Raw genomic sequence first — 11,373 nt, 5'->3', positions numbered from 1 at the left:
TGTTGGGATTTTGTTTAGCTTCTATATTTGTAACAATGTTTCTTAAACTGCAAGCTCAGAGGCCGGCAAGACAGGTGGGGAACCTTAGCTTCCTCCGTCACTGAAGCAAGCAAGCCTCCTGTTTGCTTCAAGCTGCCTGGCTGCCGGCCGCCATCTTGGTTGGCAGTTAATTTGCATATCCTGCTGATTAGCCAATGGGAAGGGTAGCAGAGGTATGGCTAATTACCATGTTTCTCTATTAATAGATAGGATAAGGTAAATTTGCCAACAAATTGAACTCAACTAATGGGGAGAGAATGCCATGTAAGGGGAAGTAATTCATCTTGCCTCTGTTGACTGTATTGCTCCTAACGGGTCTGAAGGTCCCAGCCCCACTTTGGGGATGGCTGGCTGGGGGGCTGAGGGGCAGGACAGTGTGTTCCTGTGGCATCTCACCTACCTTGGGGTAGTGGTAGAGCTTCCCTGTGGGGTACATGGCGCCCGTATAGGCCGGGAGCTCCATGACGGGCACGCGGGAGTCATTGATGGTGGCGTAGGCGAGCCTCGTACCATCCGGAGACCACCAGTGGGCGATGTGGGTCTTTAAAATCTCCTCTAAGGGAAAACAGAGAGATGCGAACAGTCAGCACGCAGAGCAGGGTCCACGGTGAGCAGGTACGGCCATGAGCTGCCAGATGTGAGGCCCCAGACACTGCGCTTCTACGGCCTCTGAGAGGCCTCCCTGGGTCCTGCATTTTCCTTCCATCCAAGAGGGCTCAGAAGTACCCGGTGATGATGCCACGCTCTCACCACTAACCTGGCCAATCAGGGCCCACCTGAGCCGAAGCTGATCCCCTGACACGGGACACAGGTTTGAGCACCGTGAACTTAACAAGTGCTTTTTGAATTGGATTACCATTGTGCTGAGGAGGGTTGGTCTGAACAGAACCAGAGGAAATCCGTTCACGCTGAAGCAGGGCACAGACAGGCAACTCAAGGGAACGAGCCAGCTGTGCTGGAGGATGAGCCCGGGAAACCCAGCCCAGCTCCCAGGGGACACCAGGGTTCACGCCCACTGCGTGCACACCGTGTGGATATCACACGCCCACTGCGTGCACACCGTGTGGATATCATGTGTATAGTGTGTGGAGATTCTGTGTACACTGTATGTATATCATGTGTATCCTGTGTGTATACTGTGTGTGTACTGTGCATATCCTGAGTGTATACCGTATGCATCCTGTATGTATCCTGTATGTATTCTCTGTGTATATTGTGTATATCCTGCGTGTATACTGAATGTATCCTCTATGTACACTGTGTATATCCTGTGTATACCATGTGTATTCTGTGTGTATACTGTATGTATACTCTGTATACTGTGCATATCCTGTGTATATTGTGTGTATGCCATGTGTATACCATGTGTATACTGTATGTATACTTTGTGTATACTGTGTGCATACTGTGCATATCCTGTGTGTATAGTGTGTGTGTCCTGTGTGTATACTGTGTCCTGTGTGTATGTATACACTATATATATTGTGTGCATCCTGTGTATCCTGTATGTACAGTCTGTGCATATTGTGTATGTTCTGTGTGTACACTGTGTTTATACTGTGTATACCCTTATTCGTCCGTACACACTCACTCTCTCGTGGACAGCTGTGCTAGTGTGCCCCTTGCCTTGGAAGGAAGGACACAACTTCATCTGTGCAGCAGACAATAAGATGGTCCCATTTTCACCAGAACTGAAACGGACACTGTGAGTCTGAGATTTCCACCAGAAATGCCCGTATCCCACCCTCTCCCAGCATCTTGGCTACTAGAGTGTTAACCACGGATGAGTTTTGTAGGACTGATATCTATTCCAGGAAAAAGTTCTACTGTGTGTATTTAAGCTGAGAACAGACATGTCCCAAGCAGCAGGTCAGAGCCTGGGGCCGGGGCTCCTCTGGCACCACCAGCCCTGGTCTCGGGACCCTTTCTTGTCACAGTCTGTGCACGGTGGAGCTAGCTCCCTCCAGGCTCTTGTCTGAGATAATGGTCAGTATCATCCCACAAGCACATCACAGGAGGCCCATTCTGTGGCAGGACAGTCAGAAGGCAGGGAAATTCATTAACAAGTGAATAAAAAAATGGAGGCAAAATAATTAAACAAGGTCAAACCGTTTGAGCAGTTCACAGCCGGCTAGTAAATCCCAGTGTCTGTCTTCCCCCAGCAAGCACACTTGGGAGCGAATGGGTTTACACACTCCAGACTGTTCGGGGGCAGACCTGGCCGGTCCAGGCCCCCTTCAGTGACGTTCTCTAAAACCAAAACCACCAGAGAGGAGCCCTGGCCTCTCGCTATGCACATCCTGATGCATCAACTCCCTGAAGGACTCGACTGGAAAGCTAACGGACACCCTGCTGAGACCCTCCCTGAGCCGTTCCTCAGGAGTCCACCAGCCAAAGGAAGATAAAAGCCCCAAGACAAAGGGCCCGGTGCCTCTCACTGAGCACATCACACCCTGTCACGCTAAAGCTTTTCTCCTAAAGAGACTGGCACCCAGGGGAGCAGCGGGCAGTGGCAGTCTGTTCCAGGCTCAGCCCTGAACCTGCCGCCCGGGCCCCCTTGCTCTCTGACTTGCCCTGTTGTTTCTTCTACCCTAAGCTCTTTCTGGTTTCCTGTCCCCAGCTTTCATAAACACAAATCCCCTGGACTCGCCTTGTCAGATCTTTCCTGCATGAAGTCAAGAACCCACACACTGCAGGCAGCTGGGGCCGGGACCCGTCAGCAGCAATTGCAGGGGTTGACATTGGGCGTTTATTGTGGTGAACCCGCTCCATGAGCCTGTGGTGACAGAATGGCAACTGAGGGGCCTGAGCTCATGCTGAGAGAGCAAGGCGGGTGCAGGGACCACAGCTGAGAACAGCCTGGAACAGAGCCGCAGGGGGAGCAGACTGGGAGCAGGAAGCTGGGCGGAGGCCTGGCAGCTCGGTGGGCCATGACCTCACGGGGACCAGACAGTCTCGGGGGGCTGAGGCTCCGGGCCATGTTGGGGAGGCCCTGCTGCTGTTCTCTCTCCGGGGCCAGGGGCAGACTCCTGGGCCTGGGGACGCTGACCGATGGTGCGGTGTGTCCTCCGTCACGGCCACTGTGAGAACGTCTCTCGTTGCAGAGACTTCTCAGTGGGGCCCCTGATGTGCTGTGGGACCGGTAGCCGCAAATCCAGGAGTTAGACCCCTCATTCCATCACCATCAGAATACTTCCTCCCTGCGCTGTGCGAGGCCTCCGGGCCTGCTGGCAGCCTGCGGGGGCCCCGACCCAACATAGCACGGGCTTGCAGTTGGCCAAGGTGACTCTGTCCCTGCTCAGTAGAGTCCTGTCCACCGCGGGAACCTCAGTGTGACGACTTCCCCCCACCACCCCAGGCGTGGGCACAGCTGCTCCGTAAAAATGAATTTCCAGCCGCTTCCGCTGCCTCCCGGAGCTCCTGATGGGTCCCCCTCTGTCCCCTGAGGGGCCACCTCCAACGAGTAACCTCCAGGCTCCTCTGAGTCGGGCTTCCCATAAAGCCGAGGGTCTGCTGAGGTCAAAGAAGAAGAGGATGCAGGCGGCTCCTCTGGGCCTGTGATGTCCAGCGCCTCCAGGACCCCCAGGCGTGTCTGGGAGGAGGCGATGGAGTAACGCTGCACAGACCTCCTGGTCTGGGGACTGGGTGGTGGGAAGAGGCTCCAGCAGACTGTGTGGGAAGGACAGACACCCTCGGAGGTTCTGCTCAATCACTGCTGTGCTGCCAGGCTGTGGGGAGGGAGCCGTCAGGAGCCAGAAATCACGAAAGCAGAGTCAAGGGCAGGATCAAGGGCAGAGGGAGGAGGGAGCGGAGTCTGCAAAGCCAGTGTGGGGGTCTGGCTGTGGCTCTCACGCCTCCGGCCAGCCCAGGCCCAGGGAGGCCCCAGCTGACAGAACAGAGCCTACCAGCCCCGCAGGGACCACGCACTGTGCGGCACCTTCCTGTCAGACAGGCCCTGAGCCTTCGGTCAGAGGAGAGCAGGCGGGGAGGGCTCGCTCGCTTCTCATTCCCACCGTCCGTGTGTGTCCCGTGTCTAGACGTGCCCTCAGACCTAAAGGGAGCTAACAGGCCGACGGCATCTTGAAATTTTTTGCACTAATTACAAACGTGTGTGTTCTGCAAGCCTGTGCTCCGGACCCCCGCTTAGCGAGGCAGAGGGCGCAGTGCGCGAACGGCTCAGTGAGTTGCGCAATAACCTGCCTCTCCAAGCAAGTCCCAGGCGGGGAAACTGGGCCATATGTCTCCCGCCACCTGCTCATCCTGTCCAGGGACCATGTCAGTCACACAAGAGAGACACAGCTGGGACATTCACTGGGTGACCACCTCTCCCTTGAACTGTGATCCATGTACTTAGGCGCACAGTCGGGTCTGGGCATACCTCCTCATTCCTGTCCCGCGTCTTGAAGAAGCCTGGTCCACAGCCGGGTCACTCACTCCTGCCAAGCAATGGCAGGGCTTGTCCGGGCGGTGTAAAATCCCGTGGGATAAGGCAGCCCAGCCGAGAGGAGGGACCGCATTCCCTGCACTGCCTGGAAGGTTCCCAGGGAAGCCGTGGGGACGGTACTTTGGGTAGCAGTGCTCCAGCCCCCTCCACGCAGAGCCAGCAGGATTGGTTGGGGTCAGGGGAGTGCACGCCCCTCTTCTGCCAATGCCCTGTGGGTGGCTTTGGGGTGCATCTGGATAAGGGCGAGTCAGGAGGCCCCAGGAGGCTGGGGTCGAAGTTGCTTGACGTCTCCCTGAGGGCCATGCCCAGGGGTTCCGGAACATGGGCCATGCACAGACCGAAGTCTGCTGCAGAGAAACCCCAGCGGGTCAGGGACGCACAGACACGACTGGGAGGGAATCGGGAGGCTGTGGGGGCGTCGGGAGCTGGGCCCCCTGTAGTGGTGTGCCCCATTTCTCTGGAGAGGACAGGCCGAATCCTCGCAGGTCGACCACACCACATGGTCACACTGCTCTGCTGGGTCCGGCTCAGGGCAGGGAGGGGCGGAGACACAGTGGCAGCATCTCTGGTCCCTGAATGGCCAGAGGTCAAGGACGCACGCACGACACTGGGCTGACAAGATGCAGAATCCTTCCTGCCTTCTCATCTGGTGTTCTACACTGAGTCACCTCCCCTGTCGTCGGTGGCTCAGCGCTGGGCCTGCTCCTGGCGGCCTATCAGGAATGCAGTGCCGGGAGCCGCTCGGGGACCGCACAGCTGCCGGCTGCCTCCGGAAGAAGACAAGGTGCTTCTGGGGTCCTTGTTGCTGCCCAGGCGGCCGTCGCCCACAGCGGGAGGCCCCAGGAGGACTTCGGCATCTACCCCAGGTCTCATGGGTGGGCCAGATACACTTTGCTCTTTCTCCCCGGGCCCTGGTGAAAGTCGGCCTGTGGCTGCAATGCCTCGCTTGGTGCGTGAGTCAACTCCCCGGGCGGACTAAGTTGGGAAGGTCCGAAGGGACTCAGCTGCCCAGGTAGACAAACAACATCAGAGGCGCCTTCCACGGCTGAACCCATAAGAACCTTTGATATCATTTCCGGTTATCATGGTCTCTTCTTCCGGGGAGTCATTTACACTTTAGTATAAGTGACTTGGCAGAGCTCGACACTTGCAGAGTGTGGTAGACTGCACTTTCCTAAGTTGGCCCTGGTAGTGTTTCTGTTTCCCATGCTCTCCCAGAAATTGACACTAAGGGACACAGTCCTCACCACTAGCAGATGAGGCCCCTGTCCTCTGCCTTCCACTGGGGCAGTCTCCAAAGTAGCCTGAGCCACCAGAACGCGGTAGAGGTGACGCCCTGTCACTTCTGACGCCATAAAGGTGGTGTGACTCCCCCCTGGCTCTTTCTTGTTGGGGACACTCCCCCTTAAGAACCCCGACTTGTGGGGAAGGCCAGGCCATATGGAGAGGCACCTGTAGGTGCTGCGCCGACATGGCTCCGGTCTCAACCAATAGCAGCATCCGCCCTGGGACACCTGAGCAGCCAGCCTTCAGACGGCTCCGCCCCTGCCCGTGTGCCTGGTTTCTAGGCGTCACTGCTTTAATGGACTCGTCTCATTAAGCATAGAACACTGCCGGGGACGGGGGGAGGCTGAGGCAGCACGTAGGCTCCTATTCGTCTGTGAGCCTCTCTCTTTGGGCTTCCCCATCCTTCCCCTACATTTTCACGGTGGGGTCTTAAGCAAGCTTCCAGAACTTATAATGATGCAGATGACCCTCCTGCTTACCTGCTCCACACCCAGGCAGAGATGTTCTCGTGTTTCTCACTTATTTGTCGCTGGTTCACGCACCGGCTCGGTCGATAAGGGGACATCAGTAAAGCAGGTGGGAACTCGCTGGCTGGCTGGGCACCGAGGAGCGGCTCCGAGCTCACCGTGAGTCTGAGAGGAGACAGTGCCCGCTGGCACAGAACCCACAGCGTGGGCACAGCAGAGCCCTGTGTCCCGATTCTCCTTTAGGTTTGAGGTGGGGTCCGACCTCAGCCTCGCTGGGGTTCAGACCCCAGTGAGGAAGGCTGGCGACGCCAAGAGTCCTGCTTCCTAAAGCCCAGGGGCAGCGGGAAGAGGGGTCAGGGGAAACAGATGCTGATGCCCAGGAAGCGGTCCTGGACACCGGGGGTCGCTCTCGCCTCCTGTCGCCTCCTGTCAGCAGTCAGTCTCCTACTGCATCAGGACACGCTGCTCCTGAGTGTGCAGCTCAGTGCAGAACGCCCCTTCCCGCCCTCACCCACATAGGGAGAAGCCACAGTTAATGAGGAGGTGGTCCACAGGCGGTGACCAAGGACGGTCACTGCTTGCAAAGGGAAGGGGGGCAGGGAGCTGAGTGCCTGCTCCTGGAACAAGGGCCCAGTCTGATGAACTGGCATGGCGAGGGTGCCTGGCCTGCAGGGACAGAGACCGATGGGACAGAGTCCAGTGGGACAGACGCTGAAGGAAAGAGGAGGGAGGGGACAGACGCTGATGGGACAGAAGAGACAGGAGACAGAGGCTGATGGGATAGAGGACAGAGGGGACAGAGGGTGATGGGACAGAAGTGGGAGGGGGTAGAGGCAGATGGGACAGAGGAGGCAGGGGACAGAGGCTGATGGGACAGAGGAGGGAGGGGACAGAGGCTGAGCTACAGAGTAGGGAGGAAATAGACGTGGGAGGGGACAGAGGAGGGAGGGGACAGCGGCCTATGGGACACAGGAGGGAAGAGACAGAGGCTGATGAAACAGAGAAGGAGGGAGGGGACAGAGGATGATAGGACAGAGGTTGATGGGATAGAGGAGGAGAAAGGGGACAGAGGATGAAGGGACAGAAGAGGGAGGAGACAGAGATAAATGGACAGAGGATGAAGGGACAGAGGAGGGAGGAGACAGAGGCTGATAAGACAGAGGTGGGAGGAGACAGAGCTGAATGGACAGAGGCTGACTGGACAGAGGAGGAGAGGGGACAGAGGCTGATGGGATGGAGGAAGGAGGACAAAGAAGCTGTTGGGACAGAGGACAAAGGAGGGGACAGAGGCTGATGAGACAGAGGAGGGAGGGGACTGAGGCTGATGGGACAGAGGAGGGAAGGACCAAGGCTGTTGGGACAGAGGAGGGAGGAGACAGAGGCTGATGGGACAGAGGTGGAGAGAGGGGACATAGGCTGATGGAAAAGAGGAGGAGGGAGTGGACAGAGGTTGATGGGACAGAGGAGGGAGGCGACAGAGGAGGGAGGGGGCAGAGAAGGGAGGGGCAGAGGCTGATGGGACAGAGGAGGGAGGCGACAGAGGAGGGAGGGGGCAGAGAAGGGAGGGGCAGAGGCTGATGGGACAGAGGGGGAGAGAGGGGACATAGGCTGATGGAAACGAGGAGGAGGGAGTGGACAGAGGTTGAAGGGACAGAGGAGGGAGGCGACAGAGGAGGGAGGGGGCAGAGAAGGGAGGGGCAGAGGCTGATGGGACAGAGGGGGAGAGAGGGGACATAGGCTGATGGAAACGAGGAGGAGGGAGTGGACAGAGGTTGAAGGGACAGAGGAGGGAGGAGACAGAGCTGAATGGACAGAGGCTGACGGGACAGAGGAGGGAAGGGGACAGAGGCTGAAGGGATGGAGGAAGGAGGACACAGGAGTTGTTGGGACAGATGACGAGGAGGGAGGGGACAGAGACTGATGGGACATAGGAGGAGGGAGGGGGCAGAGCATGAAGGGACAGAGGAGGGAGGAGAAAGAGGCTGATGGGACAGAGGAGGGAGGAGACAGAGCTGAATGGAAAGAGGCTGAAGGGACAGAGGAGGGAGGAGACAGAGCTGAATGGAAAGAGGCTGAAGGGACAGAGGAGGGAGGAGACAGAGCTGAATGGAAAGAGGCTGAAGGGACAGAGGAGGGAGGAGACAGAGCTGAATGGAAAGAGGCTGAAGGGACAGAGGAGGGAGGAGACAGAGCTGAATGGAAAGAGGCTGAAGGGACAGAGGAGGGAGGAGACAGAGCTGAATGGAAAGAGGCTGAAGGGACAGAGGAGGGAGGAGACAGAGGCTGATGGGACAGAGGAGGGTGAAGACAGACGCTGAAGAGATAGAGAAGGAATAAGAGGACAGTGGCTGATGGGACAGAGAAAGGAGGACAAAGAAGCTGTTGGGCAGAGGACAAGGGAGGAGACAGAGGCTGATGGGACAGAGGAGGGTAAAGACAGAGGCTGATGGGACAGAGGTGGAGAGAGAGGAGAGAGGCTGTTGGGAAAGAGGAGGAGAAGGGGGCAGAGGCTGCTGGGACAGAAGAGGGAGGGGACAGACTCTGATGGGATAGAAGAGGATTGCGGCTGATGGACAGAGGAGGTGGGAGGGACAGAAGATGATGGGAGAGAGGAGGGAGGGGACAGAGGCTGAAGGGACAGAGGAGGGAGGAGATAGAGGCTGATGGGACAGAGGAGAGAGGGGACAGAGGCTGATGGGAGAGAGGAGGAGAGAGAGGACAGAGGTTGATGGGACGGAGGAGGGAGGGTACAGAGGGGATGGGACAGAGGAGGGAGAGAGACAGAGGCTGATGGGACATAGGAGGGTAAAGACAGCGGCTGATGGGACAGAGGTGGAGAGAGGGGACATAGGCTGATGGGAAAGAGGAGGAGGGAGTGGACGGAGGCTGATGGGACCGAGGAGGGAGGGGACAGAGGCTTATGGGATAGAAGAAGGAAGGGACAGAGCGGGGAGGTAACAGAGGAGGGAAGGGACAGAGGAGGGAGGAGATAGAGGCTGATGGGACAGAGGAGAGAGGGGACAGAGGCTGATGGGAGAGAGGAGGAGAGAGAGGACAGAGGTTGATGGGACGGAGGAGGGAGGGTACAGAGGGGATGGGACAGAGGAGGGAGAGAGACAGAGGCTGATGGGACATAGGAGGGTAAAGACAGCGGCTGATGGGACAGAGGTGGAGAGAGGGGACATAGGCTGATGGGAAAGAGGAGGAGGGAGTGGACGGAGGCTGATGGGACCGAGGAGGGAGGGGACAGAGGCTTATGGGATAGAAGAAGGAAGGGACAGAGCGGGGAGGTAACAGAGGAGGGAAGGGACAGAGGAGGGAGGAGATAGAGGCTGATGGGACAGAGGAGAGAGGGGACAGAGGCTGATGGGAGAGAGGAGGAGAGAGAGGACAGAGGTTGATGGGACGGAGGAGGGAGGGTACAGAGGGGATGGGACAGAGGAGGGAGAGAGACAGAGGCTGATGGGACATAGGAGGGTAAAGACAGCGGCTGATGGGACAGAGGTGGAGAGAGGGGACATAGGCTGATGGGAAAGAGGAGGAGGGAGTGGACGGAGGCTGATGGGACCGAGGAGGGAGGGGACAGAGGCTTATGGGATAGAAGAAGGAAGGGACAGAGCGGGGAGGTAACAGAGGAGGGAAGGGACAGAGGAGGGAGGAGATAGAGGCTGATGGGACAGAGGAGAGAGGGGACAGAGGCTGATGGGAGAGAGGAGGAGAGAGAGGACAGAGGTTGATGGGACGGAGGAGGGAGGGTACAGAGGGGATGGGACAGAGGAGGGAGAGAGACAGAGGCTGATGGGACAGAGGAGGGAGAAGATAGAGCTGAATGGACAGAGACTGGAGGGACAGAGTAGGAGAAGGTGGCAGAGGCTGATGGGACAGAGGAGGGAGGGGACAGAGGCTTATGGGATAGAAGAAGGAAGGGACAGAGCGGGGAGGTAACAGAGGAGGGAAGGTACAGAGGAGGGAGGGGACAGAGGCTGAAGGGACAGAGGCTGATTGGACTTAGGATGGACAAGAAAGAGGCTGATGGGATATTCAAAGGTGTGTACAGACGCTGATGAAACTGAGAGTGATGGGAAAATGCTGATGGGACAGAGGTGAGAGGGCACAGACGCTGAAGGGACAGAGTCTGATGGGATAGAGGAAGAAGGTAACAGAGGCTGATGGGACAAAGCAGGCAGGTAATAGAGGAGGGAGGGGACAGAGGAAGGAGGGCACATAGGCTGATGGGAAGGAGGAGGGAGGGAATAGAGGCCGATGAGATAGAGGAGGAAGAATGGGATAGAGCAGCCATGGGCAAACTACGGCCCGCGGGCCGGATCTGGCCCATTTGAAATGAATAAAACTATTGGGAAAAAAACATACCCTTTATCTAATGATGTTTACTTTCAATTTATATTAGTTCACAAACACTGGATGCATGCTTTTGTTTGGACCCTGCAGTCCGGTTTAAGAACCCTTTGTGGCCCTCTAGTCAAAAAGTTTGCCCACCCCTGGGATAGAGGCTGATGGGACAGAGGAGGGAGGAGACAGAGGCAGAATGGACAGAGGAGAGAGGGGACAGAGGCTCACGGGACAGAGGAGGAAGGGGACAGAGGGTGAAGGGACAGAGGAGGAGAGAGAAGACAGAGGCTGTTGGGACAAGGGGGAGGGAGGGCACAGAGGATGATGGGATAGAGGAGAGAGGGAACAGAGTCTGATGGGATAGAGAAGGGAGGGGACATAGGCTGATGGGAAAGAGGAGGAGGGAGTGGACGGAGCTAATGGGACAGAGGAGGGAGGGGACAGAGGCTGATGGGACAGAGGCTGAAGGGACAGAGGAGGGAGGGGACAGGGACTGATGGGACGTAGGAGGAGGAAGGGGTCAGAGGATGAAGGGACAGAGAAGGGAGGAGACAGAGGCTGATGGGACAGAGGAAACGGATAGAGGCTGATGGGACAGAGGAGGGAGGAGACAGGATCATGGGACAGAGGAGGAAGGGGACAGAGGCTGATGGGACAGAGAAGGAGAGAGAGGACAGAGTCCGTTGGGATAAGGAGGGAGGGGACAGAGGATAATGGGATAGAGGATGGAGGGGACAGAGGCTGATGGGACATAGGAGGGAGGGGAGAGAGGCTGGTCGGGCAGAT

At 57.4% G+C, this 11,373-nt stretch overlaps 1 protein-coding gene and 1 long non-coding RNA gene across 2 annotated transcripts in view; one reads left to right on the top strand and one right to left on the bottom strand.

Annotated features, from left to right (window-relative positions):
• Window positions 1-11,373, bottom strand: part of DPP6 (dipeptidyl peptidase like 6) — a 330,888-nt gene that overhangs the window by 26,856 nt on the left and 292,659 nt on the right. Inside the window, exon 9 of the mRNA XM_015566244.1 lies at window positions 440-594. Coding sequence (XP_015421730.1) covers window positions 440-594 — 155 coding nt within the window. The remainder of the gene's footprint in view (window positions 1-439; window positions 595-11,373) is intronic.
• LOC107183687 lies at window positions 7,036-7,569 on the top strand. The gene is made up of 3 exons (XR_001514480.1): window positions 7,036-7,054; window positions 7,369-7,399; window positions 7,477-7,569. It is a non-coding gene; the product is annotated as an uncharacterized LOC107183687 (long non-coding RNA).

The sequence above is a fragment of the Myotis davidii genome, unplaced genomic scaffold (assembly GCF_000327345.1).
Source record: "Myotis davidii unplaced genomic scaffold, ASM32734v1 scaffold762, whole genome shotgun sequence".
NCBI lineage: Eukaryota > Metazoa > Chordata > Mammalia > Chiroptera > Vespertilionidae > Myotis > Myotis davidii.
Note: the sequence above shows the minus strand (reverse complement) of the source record. Positions and strands in the feature narration are given on the sequence as shown.